At 55.2% G+C, this 23,747-nt stretch overlaps 1 protein-coding gene and 1 long non-coding RNA gene across 2 annotated transcripts; one reads left to right on the top strand and one right to left on the bottom strand.

Annotated features, from left to right (window-relative positions):
• Positions 1-383: 383 nt before the first annotated feature.
• LOC133050044 (uncharacterized) lies at positions 384-4,163 on the top strand. The gene is made up of 3 exons (XR_009691521.1): positions 384-907; positions 1,711-1,861; positions 3,858-4,163. It is a non-coding gene; the product is annotated as an uncharacterized LOC133050044 (long non-coding RNA).
• A 6,002-nt stretch (positions 4,164-10,165) lies between these two features.
• Positions 10,166-23,661, bottom strand: MLYCD (malonyl-CoA decarboxylase). Its single transcript, XM_061138285.1, has 5 exons — positions 23,107-23,661; positions 15,009-15,121; positions 13,816-13,972; positions 13,338-13,490; positions 10,166-11,373 (listed from the first exon to the last, which is right to left on the bottom strand). The coding sequence occupies exons 1-5, from the start codon at positions 23,647-23,649 to the stop codon at positions 10,840-10,842; spliced, it is 1,500 nt and encodes a 499-aa protein (XP_060994268.1). The 5' UTR covers positions 23,650-23,661; the 3' UTR covers positions 10,166-10,839.
• Positions 23,662-23,747: the final 86 nt, after the last annotated feature.

The following is a 23,747-nucleotide window of genomic DNA, read 5'->3' as shown; positions in this document are numbered from 1 at the left end:
GGGAAGGCCGTGTGACCCCGGGGGCAGGGCGGGGAGGGATAGGGTCACAGCCAAGGGAGTTGGAGCCCCCAGGGGCTGGAAGAGGCAGGAAGGACCTTCCCAGAGCCTTGGGGTGGGGCCCCAACCACACCTGACTTGGGGCTCTGGCCACTCAGTTTGTGGTGGTTTGTTATGGCTGCCCCAGGAGCCTCCCGCAGGAGGACTTGCAGGGGATTAAAACCTGCCGGGAAGGTGACCTTATTGAGGATCACCTTTCCTTCCAAGTTTCAGGTCTGGGCTTTAAGCTCGGCCCCGCCCGGCTCCACTGCGTCCCGGGGTTGGGGTGTGGCGCGTCGGGGCAGGGAAGGTTCCGGGTGCAGGACCTACAGGGGCGCGGTGTTCGCTCCAGGAACAGGGGGCAGCGTGAGGGGTGCAGCCTGACCTTGGCTGCCTGTGACTGCGGCCCTGAAGCCCCAGTCAACCCTGCTGTCAGCCCTGGAGGCCGTTTAACACGCGAGAACGGGCGGTGAGGGCGGCGTTCTACCACCACGGGCTCTCCGCGCGGAGGCAGGGTGCTCCCCAGGACGCCACGGACGGACCACTCCCCGCCACGGGGCCAGCACTGCCCCTGCCGCACGTCACGGGGCTCCTCGGGGAGCGTGGGTTACAGACGAGGAACGAGAGGCTGCACGGCTCCCCAAGGGGACCCCTTCGCCCAGGAAGTGCAGGGCTGGGGTCACCACCTAGTGTGGCCACAGCATCCCCCGTCCGGGGGCCTTGGGGATCCTTGCAGCTGAGGTTCCTCTGCAGGACTCAGGAGGACCTGCACCCTCGGGAAGCCCTAGATAGGCCTCCTGGGGAGCTCGTTGGCCAGCGACCCTGAGTCAGGCAGCTCGGGCCGGGCTCGGTCAGCCTGACCAGCGCCAAGGTGGGTGCCAGAGGTCCAGGGGAACAGCGGCAGGAGCGGGGGGTCTGGCCACTCCCTCTCCCCTGGCCCTGGAGCAGCACGGGGTGGGACGCTGGCCGGAGCTGCTTCTTACAGAGGGCCCACGGGGGTCGGCTCCGGGTGGAGACGGGAGAGATGGTGGTCACTTACGAGGCTGATGACCTGCTTTGGCACCTTCTGCATGCTGTGGGGAAGGGAGGCGTGTGCCAGGGCCTCCCCGCGAGGGCTCCCTTGGCCAGTTATCCCATTTTACTGCTGGGGAGACTGAGTCTCAGGGGTCACGACACCACCCTCGACTGTGCAACCAGAGCCCAGGGCTCCCGCCTGGACCCCTGACTCCACAGCCCCCAGCTTCGCCCTCCACGCGCCAGGGCCACAAGGCCTGGTCACCACCTCTCTGGAGGCCTGCCTCCTCCCTGCTCCCTCCTCCCTGCAAGGCTGCCTTCCTTACCTGATGACGGGAGGGCTGGGTCTGCAGGGCGGAGAGGGGACCAGTGCTGGCTGGGGAGGAGTGGGCACCGTGGACCTGGCCCTCCCCTGGGGGACCCCCCCCCCCCCCAACTTGGATGTGGCATCAGGGGAGCGGGAGGACCAGAGGCTGGGCTGGCCCTTTTGTCGCATCACAAAGTCCTGCCCTGGGCTGGCCAGGGCTCTGCAGAGGGAAGCCTGGGAGAGCCTCCGCACTCAGGACCCTGCTCCCAGGCCAGCTCCCGCCCTTAGCAGTGCCTCCGCCATCCTCAGCCTTGGGGGGGACACCTCGAAAATGGGTACATCTTGTCACACAGCCAAGACGTGGGAGCCACCTAAACGTCCACTGACAGGAGCGGAGAGATAAGATCCTTAAACCCAAAGGAACACCACTTAGTCGTAAAAAAGAAGGAGACCAGGCCATTTGCAGCAGCGTGGATGGAGCAAGAGATGATCCCACCAAGTGAGGTAAGTCAGGGAAAGGCAGATATCATACGACACCACTTACACGTGGAGTCTAACGCAGAACACAAGTGAACTTGTCTATGAAGCTGAAACAGACTCCCAGACATAGAGAAGAGGCTGGTGGTTGCCAAGGGGAGGGAAGGAGTGGGAGGTTGAGGTTAGCAGATGCAAACTATTATAAATAGAATGCACAAGAAACAAGTTCCCACTATAGAACAGGGAACTGTATTCAATGTCCTGTGATAAACCATCACGGAAAAGCATGTAAATAAATACTGGATGTGTATGTATAACCGAACCACTTTGCTGCACAATAGAGATGAACTCAACACTGCAGACTAACTCTCCTTCAATGAAAGAAGTAAAATTTTAAAAATCCCTCTTCAGGTGCCAAGGGGTGAGGGGGAACCATTTTACAGTTTACCTGTTTTATAAACTAAGATGGTTACAACTACTTCTTGTAAACTCAGTAATGGCTCCATAGCTCGTAAGTGATGACGCAGGGTTAGAACCCATATCTGGGTTCAAATCAAACACATCCTAACCTCTGTTGTCACAGGTAGTCTTTTGTAATGACAAAAAGGGGGGAAAAACAATGGAAAGCGACAGTTTTTATGTGCCTGAAGGTCATTGTAGAGCAAAGACGGCCACACAGAACACGTGTGGGTGTTCCGTGGACGGGGTGGTGGGTTGGACGGTGAGAAGGTACAGGCGTGTCTAACTCAGGAACCATGCTGTCACTCTGGGTGGCTACCCCTGTCCCTGCTGGAATCCCCTGGGTTTCTGCCATGGGAAAGGCAGGACCTCACGCTGGGACGGTGTGTCTTCCTTCTCACCTGGTCTCTCCTGCCGCTCGCATGGCCCTCTGCTCCGGAGCGGTGGCATAACCCACCCGCCCACCACCCAGCATCGGGCACGGTCACCACCCAGTGTCGGGCATGGTGGTCTTTTGATTCAAGGACACAAAGGAACATGGAGAGTGTTTCTCTGGGCTTGACTAGTGTCACTGCAGGAGGTTTAGGTTGGAGGGACAGAGGTGATAAGTGTCCGTCAGTAAATTTCTCGTGTGTGTGTGCGCGCGTGCATGGGGGCGTGTGTGTGAGACCCTCCAAAGTCCATGCCCCTGGCAGCCCCCTCCTGCCTGGCTGACGATCCCCACTGCTGCTTCAGTGCACGACCTTCCTCTTCAGAAGGTCAGCTATCGGCCGCTGTCTTGCAGGGTGGCAGCCTCGTGATCCTGAGGTCATGGGTAAAAATCTCTTGGTGACAAGGCTGTTTTGAGAATTGCAGAAACTGGAACTGAAAGGTTAGGGGTGTGTGGTGCTTGTTTCAACAAGCTGACCCGTCTCCGTGACTACACAGAACCCTGGGGAGAGTGGAGTCATGCAGATAAAAAGGTGCAAATGGTCAGAGTTTTAGACACTGTTGGCATGGGCTTCATTCAGCTCAGTGGGTTTGGGGACCAGCCTGGGTATCTGAGGGCCTGAAGAGGTTGAGAGTACCTGGGGCCCCAAGCTCCCGTGTGCTGGCCTTTGAGCATTGCATTTATGGAAGGGCTGTTTCTCTGCAGGTACAGAGCCTCCACAGCAAGTATCTCATAGCCCCAGGAGGGCCACTAACACTAGCATCCATGCAGGGAGGTCATGTGCAGACCTGTGTACAGATTTTTTTTTTATTAGAAAATTTTAAAATATTTATTCAGCTGTACCAGGTCTTAGATCATAGCATGCATCATCTATTTTAGTTGTGGCACATGCGATCTAGCTCCCTGACCACGGATTGAACCCAGGCCCCCTGCACTGGGAGTGCGGCATCTTAGCCAGGGGAGGTCCTGTGTCCAGGTTTTCAAGTGAAGGTTTATTTGCGGAGCTCAGGAAAGCCCACAGAGCCCAGGCAGACCCCAGCATCAGGGTGCCAAGTCCTCGCCAGGTGGAATGGGGAGCCGCCCACCTCCTGGCCTGAACAGGCTGAAATGCCGGGTTCTGGGTTCTGCCTGCAGGTGGCTTTCCTTCTGGTCCTCGTACTGACCGCGGGGCCCTGGAGAGCAGAGCGGCAGGAGCTTCCGTGGACACACCCAAGGGAGAAGTGTGTGTCCAGAGACAGGACCCTTCAGAAGGAAGGTCCCTGGAGTGAGAGGCACGTGCCAGGCTGGCGGCTTTTGGACAAGGCCAGGACCTCACTGAACCCTCTTCCGATTCCCGTTCTTCCAAAGTCTTTCGAGTTCTGACTGGATCCTCAAGGGGAACGTCTGTAGATCATCTGGTGCTCTGTCCAGTTTTCCCACTCTCTAACACACATCACAGACGGCAACCACGTTTATCCAGAATTTTATAATACTGCTTTGTCTGTAACATATTCTTTATTGACACGAGATATTGAGTGTTCATTATGTCCATGATATAAAAATCGCCCCGGTTACCAAACGTCTGTAAGTTTGAGGCCACGGCCTCTGCATTTGCAGGATTTGTGATCTGGGCTCGGTGCTTGAACCAGAAAGTCAGTCTTGTGTCAGCCTGCGTGGAGACCCGCCTGCAGGCCTGGGGAGGGGGTGCCCTGGGACACTGGGGAACATTTCCACTCCTCTCCACTGGAGACAGACCGCCAGCTCCAGCTGGGGAGCCCTGAGAGCCCTGGGGATGGGGCAGGGGTAGGTGAAGCTTTGCGGAAGCCAGTGGAGCAGCAGGCTTGGACAGCTCGGGTCACTTGGCTTCTGTGAGAAGATGGGGCGCCTGCGGCATCTGGGGGCAAGTTTCAGGGGCTGCCCGGATCCAGTGGGTTTGTTACTTTGTTGTTTAGATGCTAAGTTTTGTCGGGCTCTTGCCTTGGGAGCCCATGGACTGTAGCCCTCCAGTCTCCACTGTCCATGGGATTTTCCAGGCAAGAATGAAAGTGGGTTGCCATTTCCTTCTCCAGGGGATCTTCCTGACCCAGGGATCGTCTGCCGCCTTGAAGGCGGATTCTTAGGGCTGAACCACTAGGGAAGCCCACTGTTACCGAGTTGCGGTTAAAGGGCCCAAGTTCAGGAAGGGGAGGGGCAACACCGCCCTCTAGTGGTGAACGGTGTGCACAGCACCCACGATGCCCACGGTGGGGATCCAGGCTCGGAACCATTCTCAGCATCAGATTGGTCTCTGACCCCGCGTGACGATGGCAAAGGGGGATTTGCGGGCTGCCTCCCCCTCCAGCCACGGCGAGTCACCACCACAGGGCCACCGACCTAAGAGTTTGTGTGTGGCGGACGCCGTGCTGGGCTCCTGTCATCCCGTACAGACTGCGTTCACCGCCAGGAGGGGGCCTCGGGGACACTGTGCAGCTCAGGGGAGGGGACGTGGGGCTGTGGGGAGGAGAATCGTGTCCTTGAACTTCCCTGCTCTGTGTTTGAAGGGAACCAGTCCCGATGGGTCTCAGGTCACAGGGCACGGCTGTGAGGGCAGCACCCAGCCCGTCCCCCTGGGCCTCCCTTCGCGTCCTCAGCCGGCAGTGGGGACACGGGCTCCTGTCACAGCCCCTGCGGGGTCTCACGCTGAACGCACGTCTGTGGGCAGCAGGACGGCCGGGGGTGCGCCTGCTGGGGTGCCGAGTGATGGGCAGAGCGGGCTGCCCAGCCCTGACCGCTGCTGGAGGGTGCCTGCTGAGGGCTGCTGGGGGCACTAGCCACGCTGCTGAGAGGTGGACCCGGAGTGGGTGAGGCCTGTGGGGTCCTCTCTGGGGCAGCGTGAAGCCTCTTCTCTCCCAGGAACAGCGTTTGGAACACTTAAGGCAGCTCTCTGGTCTCCCCCTTCCCTGCCAGTTATCGAGGTGGGACTACGTTATGCCTAGGCCTCACCATCTGAGGCACATGAATGAGGACCATTGTTTCTCCAGTGGACAGAAAATACCTCCTGGGCCCTGGCTGCGAGCCTGGCGTGGCAGGCAGATTCATAGGCACTTGAAATGCACAAGCCTGGAGGTTCCAGCCTTTGTCACCTACACACAGCAGGCTCCGTGGCAGGTGGGTTATGGCCCACCCTCGTGCACCCGCCTCCTGGGAACTGCCCCCGCCACTGGTCACCTCTCATCACCACGAGAACAGTGGACATGGCTCTACTACACAGGTCGGGAGATGAAGTTGTCTTCCTGCAGGGCCACTCCCAGGGCCCGTCTCCTCATTGCTCCACCCTGGCCAGGCCTGTTGGGGTGATTAGAGGTGGGGCGACCCCGAGAGGTGGTCCCTGCAGTGGTGGAGCTGTGGGCAGACCCAGGATAGAAGAGGGTCCCCAGTAAGTAGCCCGAGGCCTTGGAGAGGATGTGGGGTCCTGAGCAGGACCCCAGTGCGTGCCCTGCTCTCCCCCCCACCCCGGTGGTCCATGCTGCCTCTGCCCACGTGCTCAGCTGCCCTGGGTCCGAGGGAACAGGGGTCTTATGGGCCGACACTGATGCTGTTTGCCCTGAACTGGCTGGAGCCGGCTGTCTGAGCCTGACCCACGAGGACACCCTGACTGCTCAGATTTTAGAGAAGCCGCTTGCTGACAACTTCCTGGGAGCCTCCCCCTTTCTGGAATGTTACTGTCACAGGACGTGCCCATCCGCAGCCAGGCTGCCTCCCCGCTTCCCCCTTGCTCCTGCTGGGTGCTGGCCTCCGGCTCTGGGGCTTTGCTCGGGCGGTGGGGTCAGGAGGCAGGGCAGTGCCGGAGCCTCGGTGTCCTCATCTGCGAATGAGAGTCATTCCCTTGGGCTTCAGGGTGGGAGGCGTGGGGAGCGTCTGGCCCAGAACAGAGGTCAGTGCAGTTTCTTCCTCCTTTTCTGTGTGATGAAGAATTGTCTCGTCAAGGGACTTTCCTGGCGGTCTTCCTGGTTGGAAAGTCACCTTTTGGTGCGGGGTGTGTGTGTATGTGTGTGTGTGTGTGTATGCAAGTTTGATCCCTAGTCAGGGAGCTATGATGCCACATGCCTCATAGCCAAGAAACCAGGGTATAGTGCAGATGCAACACTGAATATAACACATTCAATGAAGACTTAAAAAATGGTCCACGTTAAAAAAAAATTGTTTTAAAAAATTAGCTAGTCGAGAAATGCAATTTGAAAAGAAAAAAAAAGACCTGGGGTCATCTCTCCCGCTTTTTCTAAACTGCAAAGAACGCAGCAGCTCTGTGTGGTGATGAGAAATTATGGGGACGCTTCTTTTTCTATCCTAGAACACCTCAAGATGGACTTTATTATTCCAATGAATGCCCTACAACTCTGTTAAAAATCAGAGACAGTTAGCTCCATTTAAAACTTAAATGTACCTTATGCCTAATTTAGAACAAAGCTCAGAGTAAGCTGATGATCGCCAAAGTGCTAAGAGAGCCTCCACCCTTTTAAGCCACACAGAGAAGGTGGCCCCCTTCTGCAGAAGGGTAAAGCCCCTCAGTGACCGAGAGAGGGCAGAGCTATGCAACCCTGAGCTCCCAAGAGCTAGAGGGCGGAGATGGTCCAGCCCTCCGAGATGAAAGATGCAGGGTGGGCGGGTGGGGGGGAACTGGGGCACGCAGGAGAGAAGTAGGGGGGGGGGGCCTGGTATCTGCGTGACTCCAGCCAGCACAGAGGAGCAGGCTCAGGGCCTGTTAGACAAGCCTCCGGCTGGAGAGCTCCGAGCTCGGGCCGAGCTGCTGAGCCCCCAGCCCCTCATCTGACAGTGGGGTGCTGCTTAGTTACTGGGGCGGCGAGGATGCCTCAGTGCACAGAAGCTCCTGGGAACAAACTAGTCCACTGAGTCAGTCATCTCGTAGGACAGAAGCCAGGAAACCATCACGACGCTAATTTCCAGATAGACCTACACCCAGGTGAGTGTGACGGTGGTCCCAGAGTCCAGATGTATGAACATGTGAGACCCGGTGGGACATAAACACTCAGAGCATAGCAGCCTCCATACCCACCCATCCAGCATGCATCATTAACCTGTCATCCACCCACCCATTCCATCCACCCACCCATCCATCCCATCATCCACCCACCCATCCATCCATCCCATCATCCACCCATCCATCCCATCATCCACCCATCCATCCCATCATTCACCCATCCATCCATCCCACCATCCACCCATCCATCCATCCCATCATTCACCCATCCATCCCATCCATCCATCAATCCCATCATCTGCCCAGCACCCATCCAGCATCCTTCATCCAGTCTTCACAGAGCACCTACGTGTGAGGTCTTATAAGAAATAAGACTTGACAAAAATGGAAAATTATCGATGACTGTGGAAGCTGGGTGATCAGCACACAGGGTCATTAAACTACTTGCCCACTTTTGTGTCTTCTGTTTGAAGATTCTCACATACGAGTTGAACAGAGATAAGGTGCAGAGTGCGGGAACTGGGTACTGCAGTCTCAGGCCCTGCCTGCCACATGCAAGCAGTCGGTGCCTGAACTCTTTCCAAGCTCTGGGGGGTGGTGACATTAGGCCCACAGAGCCCCAGCGCCTCCAGCATCAGCTCCAAGCAGCACCCAGGAGGACCCTGCTTCCACCAGGACACAGAAAAAGCACAGTTTCTAGCTATGACCGAGATCGCGTTATGTGTTACCAGGCCCCAAGCAGACACTGAAGATCACAGAGAAGGCCCAGGTGTCGGGAGCCATTATGGGAGATCCCACCCATGACGAGTTCATGAGGAGAAGACCTGACACGCGAGGCCATTCAGGACACAAGGGACCCTCCAGGGTGGCCCCGGCCTCTACCCCATCCTTTCTCCTCCCCACTTCTCTGCTGTTGTTTTTGTTTGCCCTGCTGCAGATTGTTGTGTTGCCTGCCGAGAGTTCTCCTGCTCCTCTTTCGATGAATAAAGACCAACTTAAAACCCTAATTAATAAATCTCCTGGACACTGGTACCCTATGAACTGACCAGGGATGAAGGAAATGCTTCAATTCAAACCCTTTTGCTGGCATTCTGGCTTGTTTGATAAATGTGTGCTCCCATTGCAAAAAATGCTCATGATTGTTCTAAACATCCTAAGCACAGTATGCTAACAAAAGAAACCATTAAGCATAGGTCCCTCCGCAGGGTGAGAAAAACTCCACAAATAAAATAGCCACAAAGGTGCCTAATAAAAAATACTTTAGATAGAGATTAGCTGGTGACTTCTTGCAGGTAATTAACTTTTAGACTAAGAGCCTGTTTTGTGCCATATCTGCTGTTTTTGCAATCCTTTGCATTTCTGTTCTGTAAAAATGTAATCCTATCTAGTTCCCATGGAGATGACACCTAATAGAAAGAAAATAGATTAACCACAAAAAAGACAGGGTCTGCTACTGAAGTTGCTTAAAGTTACACCAGGTGCAAGCCATAAAATGTCAACAGGCCTGAAGGCCAAAAGATATTATACATAGAGATTAACCATAAAAAAGGCCCTAATAGGCACAGGGCCCTTCGAGGGGTGAGGAAGCCCTATTAGAGAACACAAAAAATATTGTTTTAAAAGTGGTTATTGGATCAGCATTTGATTGCTGTTAATGTGCTAAGGTTGTGCAGTGGAAACTATTGTTAATATAGTTAAAGATCTAGAAAAATAAGAGTTTAGTCCTAGTGTAAGAACAATAAGATAATTGTTCATTTTAACCAGGAGTGCTAAACAGGGGCTCCCTCACCAGAGCTGCAGTCTTTGTGTGCTAAACTTTTTAGATAAATTTAGCTAAAAACTTCTGCAAAAAGACTGATTTTTGTGTTAACAGGATTGTACTTCTACTATGTTGCAACCTGCTGTACCATGAGATTGCCACTTTTCTGTTTTCTGCTAACCTCAAGGCCAGAAGATAATGTACAAAAAAATCTATGGAAAAGACTCATAAACAAAAAGTATACAGAGCACACCTGGTTTCGTGAAGGACAAGCTGATGTCATGTTAAACTAAGTCTATGTGCTTATCTCCCCTTAGAAAATGTACTAACTCAGGGTATAAAAGCTACGGTGAAAAATAAAGCGCAGGCCAGACTGCTGCACACTCCAGTCTGGTCTCTCTCTCTTTCTCTCACTCGCCGACGCCGTTCATCCTGAGGGTACCCCTGGATCCTGCGGGGGCAAGGACCCCGGCACCCAGGGACGGGTCTGGAAGGTGAAAGGCAAGGAAAGTGGGGGATCTTTCACTTTCACAAAGAAAGTGAATCAGATCTGCCATCTGATTCAACACCACATGCCCTGCGCCCCCCACAACCCCCTTCCCCTCTGTCCTCAGGCCACCCGCTCCAGGCCGGCTTCTCAGAGACCAGACGTGCCTGTGGGCTGGCTGGGGACCAAGGGCACAGCTAATGAGGTCTCGGCCCTCAAAGACGACCACCACGCGACTGTGAATGACCAAGCGTTTAATGCCTCACAGAACAAACCTGTTCTCTGCTATGAAGTTCATTATGAACTTGAATCACTGTGACTGTCGAGTCTATAATCCAAGTTAAATCCCGGGCGATGACAACTCTCGTGTCCAATAATTTAACCGAGTGAAGTTTGTGCACATTCACAAACCTTTCATATAGTCTTGATCTCCAAAATTTAACGAGTGAGACGCAGCAAGCCCTCCACCCCGCCGCCATCAGTGGAGAGAATCAGCTAAGGCGACCACGGCTGGACCGTGTTCTGAGCTCGGAGGAACATCCATTGTCACCTGGGCCATCTGCCTGGGGCCTGGCGCCCACCCCGCCCTGGGACGAGAGCTGGTTTCTGAAGGCCGTGGCCAGGGCAGCCGGCCAGGCCGAGGTCATGACGGAATCCCCGGGGGAGGGCCCCGCGTCCCCACCCAGCTCGCAGCCACTGATACCCACCACCACCCAGCGGTAATGCGCCTTCCCTCTTGCCGTGGAAGCCGGGGCCGGCCTCCCGTTGTGAGCCCGCCACAGGCCAGAGACCACAGTTCAACTCCGCTTTACTCTAGAAGCGCCTCTGGGTGCACAACCCCACGGCCCCACCCCGGGGGAAATCGTCGTTTCCCTGGCCGGCGGAAGTCCAGACGGCTTCCGCGAGCGTGACGCTAGAGTTTGCTGTTCTTCTGGAACTGGGCCACCAGGCTGAGGACCTGCTCGGAGGCCTTGATGCTCTTGCAGCCGAGGTAGGCGGTGCTGTTGGCAGCCGTGTCCTCCAGGAAGTAGCGGTAGTTGACCATGAGGCCGCAGGCGCCCGTGACGCCCTTGAGGCTGACGTCGGCCAGCCAGTTGATGCGCCAGAGCACGGCGCCGTTCTGCAGGTGGAAGTGCGCCACGGGGTTGAGCGCGTAGCCGCGGTGCTTCTCCCCGTGCAGGTACCAGGCGCACAGCCGCATGAGCGGGGCCTGCAGCGCCCGCGCCAGCCGCTCCGACTGCGCCCACTCGCCGCTGCTCAGCAGCGGCTGCAGCGTCTCGAGCGCGGGGCCGCCCGTGAGCTCGGCGATCTCCTGACTCTCGCAGTCCGTCAGCAGTCCACTCCGCCCGTGCTCCTTGGCTTTGGCCTTAAGCAGCCCCAGGAGCCACTTGGTGAAGCCGGGGATGGGAGACAGGCTGGAGAAGGCGCCCAGCTGGGGGAACTCCTTCTGCAGGCGCGGGGGCGGGGGAGGAGGGGAGAGAACACACGCAGGGTTCAGGGCTGAGGCGCGGACACGGACACCCCCGCCTTCACGGCCTAGTGGCGCGAGCCTCCCGGTGCTGCCGCCTGGCGGACGCGGCACCGCGTGCGGCGGGTTACTCTTCCTTCTCTCCCGGGACAGTTAGCAAGAATCTGACGTGCGGGGGTCCTGGAGGCGTCCTGCGGCCCCAGGACAAGCGTCCCCTAGTGCTCTGTCCGCCTGCACCACCATCCGAGCAGGCAAGCTGGGGGCTCGCCTGAAGTCGGAGCGGTGGGTCGCTGCAGAGTCAGGGGCCTGACTACAGCCCACCAGGCCCCTCTCAGGGACTCTGCTGAGGCCGTGTAATCAGGTTTGGGGCTCGGCACACAGTGACTGTCTGTTGAATGAATAACTGATCACCCAACAATACCATGGCCCGGGCGGAGGATGGGAGGGACGGGGCAGGGGCAGGGGGCAAGGGTAGGTCTCCACACCAGATGACACAATTCAATCACTGCTCTTCAAATCGCACTGCGACCTCAATGCTCGTTTCACAGAAGCCAGAATTTTCCAGCTGAAAATGTAACATACGCTCACTACAGAAGAAGCATCTTAAAGTTCAGGACAGAAGCCAAGGAGGCAGCACGCTCCAGTACTCTGAGCTGAGCGCTCTCCAGACAGAGAGGAACTCCTCTGTCTCCCGGCGGTGTTTACAAGGCTGAGACAGCTCTCTGACATCCTGCTGTCTGGATTTACATGACGAGGATTTACAGTCCTCATCGTCATGCAGGATTCAGAACCACAACTTTAACAACAGGAGGCTGTTAAGACCCTCGGACGCTCCTAACCCTGCTCCTCCCATCTTTCATAACCCCCCGTGCAGGCCTCTGTGGGGACAGGGCTGTGCTTCCCTCCAGACTCCCCGGATGGCTCTCCCGCTCCCGCTTCCAGCCCAGATGGGGAGCAGACATCAGTGGGCAGCGCGGCTCCTGGGCCGCAGGACTCGGGAGCAGAGCTCGTGGGGGGGTCCCGGGATGCACCTCCTCCTCCGACTGCATTCCTGACCCTCCTGCTCGCTCCCCCAACCCCGCCCCGTCATCAACACCTTCAGCAAAGAAGCAGAAGGGACTCAAGAGTAACTAGAACAGCTGGCTCTTATCACCTCTGGGGAGAGCGCGGCAGGGCCTGAGTCTAGAAGCTGATGCCCAACTGCATCCCGAGAGCTCAGAAGAGTCTACCATGAGGCATGCAAGCGTCTGAATTCCACCCTGGCCCGTCACTCTCTGAGGTGGGGCTGTGGAGGCCGCCGTGTGTGTGGAGACCACAGGAGCAGACAGCACCGCTCTCAGAGCCCGTTCTTAACCATCTAATTATTTTACCTTAAAATGAGGCTGTATGCATTGCAGTTCGCCCCAGCCCCACGTGAGATGGTTTCGAACAGCCCAGACCCACAGTGGGCCGGGCATTTCTGTGTGTTTCCAGGGCAACCCAGAGAACCAAGTGTTACTGCACGTACCCTCCAGTCGCCTGGTCTGAGCTGGGGGCTCCCCGCGGACACGAGTGGGTGAGGGTGGCTGGGGGTGCTTGTCAGGGCCAGGACTGGGCCGTGGGGGCCAAGGGGGCCATGGGAGCCCGCTGGTGACCGCGTGCCAGGCAGAAGCGGCCCCACCAGCCCGGGTGCAGGGCCCCCCGCAGATGCCGCAGCCCTCAGGATGCATCTGAGCCTCCTGGTCCATGAGAAGCTAGTTTCGGGGGCCTTTTTCTCAGCATGCCTTCCACCTCCTGAGGAGTCTCGGGGCTCCTAGGAGCTGCCAAGGGGCACCTGGTGCTTTTCCACCCCTCCTGCTCGCTCTGGCCTGGAGCGCCACCTTGTCCCTGAGACGAGGGCAGGACTGCTCGGCCACCCCAAGGCGGGGACGCACAGGGCGGGACCAGCGCCCAGCCTCACTCACCTGCAGCTCCTTCACCACCCGCTTGATGAGGAAGGCACCCAGCTCCACGCCCTGCAGCCCCTGCTGGGTCAGGCTCAGCGAGTAGAAGACGGCCGTGGTGATCTTGTTCCGCTCCTCTGTCTCTGACGGGGGGCACTCCTTCACTATGATCGTCTGGAAAACACAAAGGACCCCGGGGTCGAGACAGTCTCCCCCGACCCCCCAGACCAGCTCCACAGGCTGTGCATCCTGAGATCTCTCTGGAGGCGGTGGTCTCACAGTCTCCCTGGCTGTGTGCCCAGCACTGTATCATTTCTATCACTTCGGATTCTCATGCAAACTGAGTGGATCATGCCTCCTGGCCCTTAGGCAGGCCTCTCTGGGGCCTCCGTGCAAAACGCTCCCCTCGAGCCCTGGAGAAGCACGCTGGCCCTCCTCCGGGGCCCCGGGGCCCCACCCTGGCTCACCTCCCTGCCCTGAACCAAGGGCGCACAGGTACCTGGATGCTGCTGGAGATCTCGCTGGTCAGGGCCACATGCAGGACGATCAGGGGCTCCCCCGGCGTCGAGCAGTGGGAGAAGAAGTAGCACCTCCGGTAGGGCCCCACGCGCCGCTTCATGTCCATCCAGGTTTTCACGGGGTGCACGGCCTCAGCCCTGGAGGGGACGAGACAAAGAAGCGAGACGAGCGTCACGGTTCACGGGTCAGACAGCCGCGGCAGAGCCCTACTCGGCTCTCCACGCAGGTCAAAGAAATCCTGTAAATACAGCTTCGAGGGACTCGGGAGGAAATTCAGAGAAGGTCGCTTTAGCGTGAAGCAGCGCTGACTGAGAGGAGCCAGAGCTGGTGACCGTCTTACACACAGAACTGTGCTCTCGGCCCTGCTCTTAAAGACTAGCTCGCCGGGCCCTGGCGGGGTGGCTGTGCGGCGGAGTTTAACGCAGGCGCCTGACCAGATGCCTGTCGCTGGGGGTCCTGCGTCTGCTCTGAGTCTCCCAGTCTGAAGTCATCGCTGCCTGTGCACACGCATCGCCCGGCGGGTTCCGCTAGTCCAGCCACCTCGGCCACTGCTGCTCTGCTTCAACACCAGACCCGGCAGCAGCACTGTCTGCCTTTCACTGTGCCCAGGGCAGGCTGGATGCGCGCACTGTATTGTGAGTCTGGAGATTCTTATCCAAGGGAGACATTTTAACAGCTGGTTGTGATGATGCTGTCTGGGTGACTAATGCCACCTCCTGGTCTGTGAGTCTGGGCAGCTCTGATCATGGGGTTCCTTGGGCAGAAGTGGGCCTGAGTGCTGTCTTCCTTTTAGACATTGATTATTATCATTTACTTTTTGGCTATGCTGCGTGGCATGCAGGACCTTAGCTCCCTGATCAGGGACCAAACCCATGCCCCCTGCAGTGGAAGCGCAGAGTCTCTACCACTGGACTGCCAAGGAAGTCCCCCGAGGGCTTTAAATATGAGCATGTAGCCGAGACCCCACATGCGGGTTCACTGGCAGAAGGACCAGTTTCTAGCTGTGCCCTTTTCTCCTCCGTGGCCTCGGCATCATCTGCTAGGACAGCCACCCCTGGGAATACCGTGTTTGCGTTTTATCAGGCTTGGGAGAAAACGTACATGGGTGGGGAGGTGGGGAATGGAGGCTGGCTTTCAGCTGAAATCTAAGCAGAGCAGCAGTGTTACACTCACTCGCTGATTCTCTGGAGCACTTCGCACGGTGAATGCCAGGTGACCCGCTCCAGGTTCAGGAACCCTGAGGAAAACCACTCCGAGAGCATGTTTTTCAGCACCCCATTCATTTCCTGAAACGGAGAGGAGAGAACGCTGACCTTCGGTGGGGAAGACGTCCAGCCCATCCCCAAGGCGCCGCTGGGAATCAGACACGAAGCCGGGCAGGGGTGTGTGCTGAGACAGCCAGACAGCTGGAACGCAGCGCTATTCCTTCCCTCTTCCCATCACTAAGACAGCCAACTGGAGTGTCCAAGTCGAACCAAGTTCCCCAAGTCAGATAATGTGTTCTGGTTCATTCACCACCGTGGACACAGCTACGCACGTGACTTAGGCTGATGCTGAATGGTGTGTCATGGAGCGAATGTGGACACCCTCTCGGGACCATTCTTTGATTCACCAAGACATCCATCCTTCTTTCTTAAGAGAAATAAGTACTGGCTCCCGGCCCCACATTTCGACAACTCTAGGGTGTGTGTGTATTTTCCTGTTTTTAACATCTCGGAACTCAAGACCCATCTCTAGAGTGACAGCGGGTCATGGCTCAATCGGCAGCATGTTTTCCTTTCCTGAGTGGCTGTAGAATAATAGTGCATCTGGCAATCTGTGCATTTAAATTTGACATTATTCTAATTTCACTTTTTCACAGCGAATCTGCTTCCAAAAATGATCTGAGTCAACTTTACCATCAGAGATACATTCACACTGAAACTTTAAGGAACAGAATGAGAGGTGAATGAGGTGAGGACGTGGTTTAGTCTGGTGACCTCAGGCCAAATAAGTGGTGAGCTTTTAGTTTACATCCAGAGAGGAGGGGACACCCAAAGCAAGAGACACAGCTGTCGTTCCTTAATAGCTGTGTCCCTTTCTTCCAAATCAACAGAAGCCTCATCTTTAGCCGGGCACAAGGATGTTCAGAACAAAGCCTGCCCGGCAGCTGAGGGTAGCCACATCACTGAGTTCTGGCTACTCAGATGTAAGTGGAGGTGTTCTGTAGCAGCTTTTGGGAACCTTGAAAGATAGCAGGAGCAGCCCTTTGCCTATCTTTTTCTTTGTCCTTCCCACTGCAGGTTGGAAGGTGATGTGATGGCTAGAGCTACAGCAGCCATCTGGGGCCATGAGGTAACTTTGAGGATGAAAGTTTTTCAGGGAAGAGCAACAAACAGAAGTCTGGGTCAACTGAGGGCACCACAGAGCAGGAAGCTTCTCTTATTCAAACTACTATTGTTCTTGAGCCTCTGTTACTTAAGATGAGCTACATACTGACAGATACACTGAATATTATTACTGAATAACAGCAAACATCTCCGTTTGTCTGGTACAGAACTGACCTTATGAATCCCTGCATAGGAATCACAAAGACCATGACGGATAACACCCGTAAAACTGGACACAAGCTACGAAACTGTTGTAGGGCCATGTCACATTCTAATCCCTGGTAGAAGCTCAAAGGACTCAGAACCTTGTCACTTGAGGATACGGTGCAGGCATGCGGTTGGTGGCTCAGAAAGGGTTTCAGAATGAAGTGAGCTCCATCTTTAAACGCTGAAGGCCTGGGGCAAAGAAGAGGCCCCATGGGGGAGAGAAGTGGGGGGTAAGTCATCTAGGACCAACTAGAGGAGGCAAAGTCAGACTCCATGTAAAGAAGAACATTCGTGTAGTTGGGGCTGCCCATGGAGCTCCTCCTGGCAGAGAGCAGCCCTCCCCATGGGGATGAGATGGTCACAGGGTGGGCAAGAACATGGCAGAGATGTTTCGATTAGAGGGCCATATGACCTCTAATTCCTCTTCACTCTTTACCCCACGGTCTAGTCGGCTTCACTGGGCTCTCAGTTCCATAAGTGTGGAGGTCATTTCTGATTCATTCCTCTGGTTCTCAAAGCATCTGTGGGGTCTCCCACGTGGAAGATGATCAACGGATTGATGGCAAATGAAAAAGAGAAGACACCCTGGAGAACAGCGACTACAAGTAGCAGGGAGAGGGAGGGATGGCTTCCTGGTCAACACCGACGGCTTCTTGTAAAACTCTCTTTTCTGCACAGACTACAGTGGTTCAGTCTTCCTGGGGACCTCGCACACTCTAGAGTGTGCACTCAACACTGGCACCCTCTCCCTGGGGAAACGCAAACACATTAGTAAAACTCTGTATAGAATTTCCTGGGTTTCATGGACCCCTTTGAAACTCATCTATGGATCATCCCCAGGGGTCCCTGGATCCCAGGCTGGGGACCTCTGCTCTGAAAGGTCAGGAATGGACCAGTCGAGTTCCATGTGGGATGTATTGGCATCCCTGTGACACATGTAATAGGAAAAAGCTGGGGAAAAAAATCTAGCGTCAGTGTTAGTTCAGTTTAATTATGAAAGGAATGGTCTGGCTGATGGAAGTGGCCTCCTCTCTAAGTCTCTTCGTTCTATTCTGGGCTACTGACAGCTATAAATGTGACACTGGACACGAGATCTGGGAATCTAGGTTAAAGGTGACCCATCTCCCCTGCTCAGGGCCATCAGGGCCGCAGCTGTTGGGCTGAAATCAGGCACAGAGGGCAGTAAGGTTGCTGGATCTCTGACCATGGAAGGAGAGGGAACGGGTATGTGTGTATCAGCCTCAGGAATTCAGAAATTGTTCATCAGCGATCCAACACTTGAATATGCCAACTGCTGGCACAACATTCTTATGTACAAATAAGTTCATCTCTTAGTCTGGCTGACAGAACTTAGTAGAACCATGAGGACCACCAGGTTAACTTACTAACAGGACAAGCCACCAGGGGAAGTTTATGACACAGTGTCTTGGGCTGGGCGCTGCAGTGGTGCTGTGGGGACCTGGCTGGAGAAGAGCTTGGTCCCTTCTCCTGTGTTTTGCCTGGACTTCTATTAAGGTTTCCACAGCCTTCACCATAATTTCTGTGTTCAAATTTCCCATCATTTCCCAAATGCCAGCCCGCCTCTGCACATCGCTGATGGCACCTACACTCTCTGCTAGAATGGGCGCTCCTGTGGCTTCACTGGGGGTTTTATCTGTAAGAAACTTAATTCTTCAACCTAAAAGGGCTTTTGGGAAGAACTCTGCAGAAAACCAAACAGCCTGTAGCCAGGACACACAGGAAGCACACTCCACCCCGCAAAACACACATGCTGTGCACCCCGCTCGGCATGCGGCGGACGCACAACTGCAAGTTCACAGGGCGTCTCCTTCCGGAGGAGAGCGACTGGCAGGTGGACTGGATGCACGCCTCGGAGCCCAAAGCCCTCCCCAGGAAAGAACACGCAGATTCGGGCTTCTGGTCACACGTCCAGGCGTCAGAATTAGCCTCTCAACTCACTTGCAACGTCAACAGAGAAAAGCTTTTTTTTAACAAAAAGAACATTTGATCTTGTAAGCCAAGGCACCGCTTCTTTTCCTGGTATAATTAAGCTGCTTTGTGGGTTTGATATCACCCCCACCATCCCACCCCCATCACCACCAATGGATGACTGGTTATTATTCTATTTCCTATGGTTAAAATTGGTTAGGGGGGTGGGGTGGGGGGAGGTCCTGTGATCAGAGAATTAAAGGACATTGACAAGTCCCTTTGCTACAGAATCCTTAATTATGAAAACAACTAAAATGCCTTTCTTGGAATAACTCCATTAAGATCAGTTCACTTACTACCATCCAAGAAGTTCTACAAATCAGCATCAGATGGATAGACCACAGGAGTGGGGACTTGGGATGGATCAAGAAGTCCCAGGCTGACCTTCTGAGACACTCAGGCTCCTCACGACCTTCTAAGTAACAGGTGGCAAAGTCCAGCTTCTCAGCAGTGGATCAGCTATCTTGAGAACCACAGCACAAACATTTCACCTTTGCCGGATTGTACAAACTTTCCCCACAGCACTTGCATGTTCCCAGCAGAGACTTGACACTGACTCTGAATTTCCTATTGAGAAAAATTAAGAAACCTTATCTGATTTAAATTATCTGACAAAGGTTCGTATAGTCAAAGCCATGTTTTTTCCCGTAGTCGTGTATGGATGTGAGAGCTGGACCATAAAGAAGGCTGAGCACCGAAGAATTGATGTTTTCATATTGTGGTGCTGGAGAAGACCCTAGAGAGTCCCTTGGACATCAAGGGGATCAAACCAGTCAATCCTAAAGTAAGTCAACCCTGAATCCTCACTGGAATGACTGATTGCTGAAGCTGATGCTTCAATACTTTGGCCACATGATGTGAAGAGCCGACTCACTGCAAAAGACCCGGATGCTGGGAAAGATTGAAGGTGGGAGGAGAAGGGCACGACAGAGGATGAGATGGTTGGATGGCATCACCGACTCAATGGACAGGAGTTTGAGCAAGCCCTGGTATGTGGTGAAGGACAGGAAAGCCTGGCGTGCTACAGGCGGCGGAGTTGCAAACAGCTGGACATGACTGAGCGAGTGAACAAGAACGAGGTAGGGGACCCACGCCCGCCTAGACTCCTGCCTCGGGCTTCACGCTGGGCTCCACAGGGATGGAAGTGTCAGGCTTCCAGAATCTTCCTCTATTTCCAATTATCACGGCCCTCAGTCACAGACCAACATCTTGACAAACTGCCCTCACTGGTAACCATGTTTTCAGCGGAGCTCCACAGTACATCTTGGGGCATTTCTTAGAAGAGAAGCAGGCTGACCTTGGGCAGCCTGACCACTGGCAGAGTCTCTCACCCCGGCCTGTCGGCCCAGGACGGTGAAGGGATTGGGCAGCGCTCACCTAAAATCACGCTTCTAACCACAGGGCGGCAACAGGAGCCAGCCCATCCTCCACGACCTGCTGTGCCTTCTGCGGTACCCACTATCCCGTGTGAGACATGCAACGAGCCTCCTTTTGGGCTTACCGCTTGCCGGCGGTTATTCTAAAAATGCCTCTGTGCTCACAAGATCCAGTAAGTGAGAAGCTCTGAGAACCAGCAGACTGAGCCCACTGGAGGGCAATGCCCATGGCTGAGCCCCAAGCAGATCTTGTTCACCTGACATTACTTGGCAGCTCCAAAGGTCGGCAGGGCCCAGGGGATGCAGGGCTCCCACGCTAAAGCTTCGAGGGCCAAACCTCTGCTGGTTGCCTACACTGAACTCCTCAAAGCCAAAAGTTCTAGCTGCGCTGCCTCTAAAATGTGGCTGCAAAATCCCAAATCAAACAGAAGAGATGGGATCAAGATGGACCACACACACTAGGTGATTCTGTGGACAAATTACTGCATCAGGTCCCAGTGACAACTTCTATGGATTAAAATACCTGTCGGGGAGGAAGGAAACCAGTTCAGTAACTAACATATCACAGCATCGGAGAACAGAGAACCGGAGGCGACATCAGGAACTGCTGGGTGAGGGCAGCCCCGTCGGGCAGGATGACTCTTGGCTGCAAAGAAACTTTCCAAGGTCCCTGGGGCTTGGTTCCAGGCTCGGACCCTTGAGTGGAGCAGTCCGACCTCAGGACAAATGGGGGCGGTTAGCTGCCAGCTTTGCTGGACAGTGGGGCACCCAGGAGTCCAACTCACACTTCATCACTTGGCTACATAGGACGAGGTTCCTAGTTTCCCAGGAGCTGATCATCTAGTTGCAGGGTAACAATACATTCAAAGGCTAGATTCTGTGGTTAACACGTCTGAGTGGTACAGACAGTTACACACCTATGAAGCTCAGAACGGGGTGAGGCCACCCTGAGCTGGACAGGCTGGACAAGTCCAAAAAACAAGCTGGGGGTGGAGGCGGCTCCTACTCTTGACAGGAATCACGAGGGATGCGGGTTCAGGAACTTTCCATCCAGGAGCTGGCCTGGCTGGAGAGGAGGGTCTGTAGAGGGGAATGAGAAATGCTGGGGGAGCTGGGATGTGCAGGGTGGCTGGTGGGCAGCAAAAATGCCAAAGGACAGACACCGAGGGCCAGCCTTCCGGCCACGCGAAGTTTGATGATTTTTTTTCCAACAGAAGAGGAGAGACTGACCTGAGGCTTCAGAAAAAGGGGGGCACCGAGGTGGGTGTGAGGGAAGCTTGCACAGAGTCTTGAAAAGATAAACACACTCACAACTAGAGAACAGTAAACTCCTGCCTCAGGGAAACCGAATAAAACAAAGCCATTAATCGACTGGGTTGTTTCACCTTCCCTTCCGTTTTAGAGAAGAAGGCACATGCTAAGAGAATAAGCCAGCTTCGATCTAGTTAGGTTGTCAACTAAGAGAGTCGGTGTGCCATGATGGAGTACACAGCTGGAGTCACGGGCGCAGGGCTTGGGCGGAGGCGCTCTTACCAGCTCTGTGCCCTGGGGGCTGCATGGGACAAGCTTCAGTCACCTCATCTGTCAGGCAGTCCCCACGTCTTGCTGAGGATGAAATGAGCTAGTGAATGAAAGGCACTCACACCTACTGTGTCTGTGGTTAACTCTTCGTAATCTTGAAGGGAAGCTCCCGGACCACTCCACCTTGGAGCCCGGAGCATGCCTGGTACAATACAGCCAGCCAACAGATGGCTGAATGGATGGATGGATGGGCAGGGAGTTTAACTGTGGGTCAGGTGACAGACATCCCACCTAATTCTCAAGTCTCCTATGCAATGAGAATTTAGTTTCAGAAGGCTTTCAGGAGCACTGGTCTCTGCCCCAAAGGAAAAAAAAAAAAAGTCTGCTTGGATTGCAGACTAAACCCAAGACTCTCTTGGGAGGAATGGGGATGCCTGCAGGGTGTGGAACACAAGGTCTCAGCCTTTCAGATGGGGATTTAGTTGGGAACACTCAATTTAACACACTCGGAATCCAAGACTGACTTGGTGCTAATGCAATAAACCACCAAGGTTCTCAGCTTGGCCCTAGGTAACTCTAGTGTAGATCAGCCAGCCACTAAGAGCAGTCAAATCATAGCCTCTATTATCACCCCGAGATTAATCCTAACTACACCCAGTTTTTATGCATCTAAGGCTAAGAAAGTTTCTGATAAACACCAGAACTCATATAGCATGATGGGGATATAAACTGTAGCATATAGAACCCAGGAAATTTGGATTTGGATGGTGGTCAGACATTCTTATTTGCTCTGAGTTCTTGGTCAAGTCATATGAACTCATCTGACCTGTTTCCTTTACTGTAAAAGGTGACATATCACTTTCCCAAGAGTAAGGATATGAACATGAAAACCATCATGCCAGGTGTTAGGAGTTCTTAAAGGAATCAGGACATAATCCTTTTAAGTGTTCACTTCTTTCCTAAGCCAACTGGACTTGATAAAGTTCTGAATGTCAGAACTTTCTATAACGTTTACAGCATTTTTGGTTTGCTATAGAGCAAATTAGTGGTCCATACTTAATATCAATGGAATACAAGGACTATATTCAACTATCAGTCATCTTTCAAGTCATCATTATTTAAACCTTACATTCTTTGTTCACATCTAAAGTGGGCTCACTTTGCTAAGTGCCTGATTACCCAAGGAGACAACTCAGAATCCTATTTTAGGACTGAACTTGGGCTGGTGAAACGCCCTGCCCTGGGCGACGTGGCAGAGACGATAGAGGGCACCCGGACTCCTGGACGGTGGTGAGACCTCGAGTTCTAGTCACCTCTGTACGTTTCACGGGGTTTTTCAGGATAATGGCTCACACAGCTGGTGCTACAAGTAAGTTACCTTTTTGTTGACCCCATCCAGGTTTTCAGAAAGTTACCCGGTGCTCCGTTTGGTACTCATTCAAGTGTACCGCACAGACGAAATCTCTCAGGTAAGATAATAAAACAGAGAACTTTATAGAGCATGCTCATCAGGAACGAGGCGTGACAGTCACCTTGAAAGTAAGCGGGTGCCAAGTTTCTACCAAGACTGGAGCGAGCTGAGGCTTGAGTGAGGCAAGGATTCGGAAAGCGTGGGAAGGAAGGGGGACAGGGTTCAGGGGCTGTGACTCTCGGAGAAGTGGGCACGGCTCCAGGCAAGCGAAGGTGGAGTGTCTGGGGCTTGAGGGGCGAGGGCCGCCAAGGGTCAGCAGACCTGGGCACTAGGCAGGGGCGCGGCCCGGGCGGTCCCCGCCCCCACGAGGTCCGGGGACGGCCCGGGCGGAGCCTTACCCGGACGTGCGGCCCCTCCACTAGCTTGAGGGCTTGCGCCTCGAGCAGGTCGGCCCGCAGCCGCACCAGGAAACGCACGCCGCCCTCCATCTTGCTGATGTGGTGGAAGAGGCTGCGGTAGCGCGGCACCAGCGCGTAGCGTAGCCGGTCCTCGGCCTGCAGCAGCACGGCTGGCTCCCGCGGCTGCTGGCGCAGCTGGAGCACGCCGGCGCTCTGCTCGGCCACCTGGCTGTGGTCCACGCCGAAGCCGCGCGCCAGGCGGCCCAGCAGCTCGGCGCGCTCGGCCGTCTCAGCCAGGCCGCCGTAGAAGCTCACGAAGTCCGCACACTGGTTCTCCGCCCGCGCCGGCGTCTTCTCGCGCAGCTCATAGGCCGGCATCGCGGGCACGGCGCGGTGCAGCAGCTCGTCCATGGCCCGCTCCAGGGCGCCGGCCGCCGCCGGCCGCCCGCTCGACAGCCGGGGTCCTGGCGGCTGCGGCTGCCGCGGGGGTAGCCGCAGCCGGAGGAGGCGCCCGGCAGACAGGCTTGGCCCGAGGACTCGCATGGTGCGCGGCGACAGCTGCCTGGGGAACGCCGCCGCCGCCGCGCTTCCGGCTTCCGGCGCGCGCGCCCGCCCCATTGGCCGAGACTGAGGGACGGCCT

Source organism: Dama dama, chromosome 4, assembly GCF_033118175.1.
Source record: "Dama dama isolate Ldn47 chromosome 4, ASM3311817v1, whole genome shotgun sequence".
NCBI classification, from domain to species: domain Eukaryota; kingdom Metazoa; phylum Chordata; class Mammalia; order Artiodactyla; family Cervidae; genus Dama; species Dama dama.
Note: the sequence above shows the minus strand (reverse complement) of the source record. Positions and strands in the feature narration are given on the sequence as shown.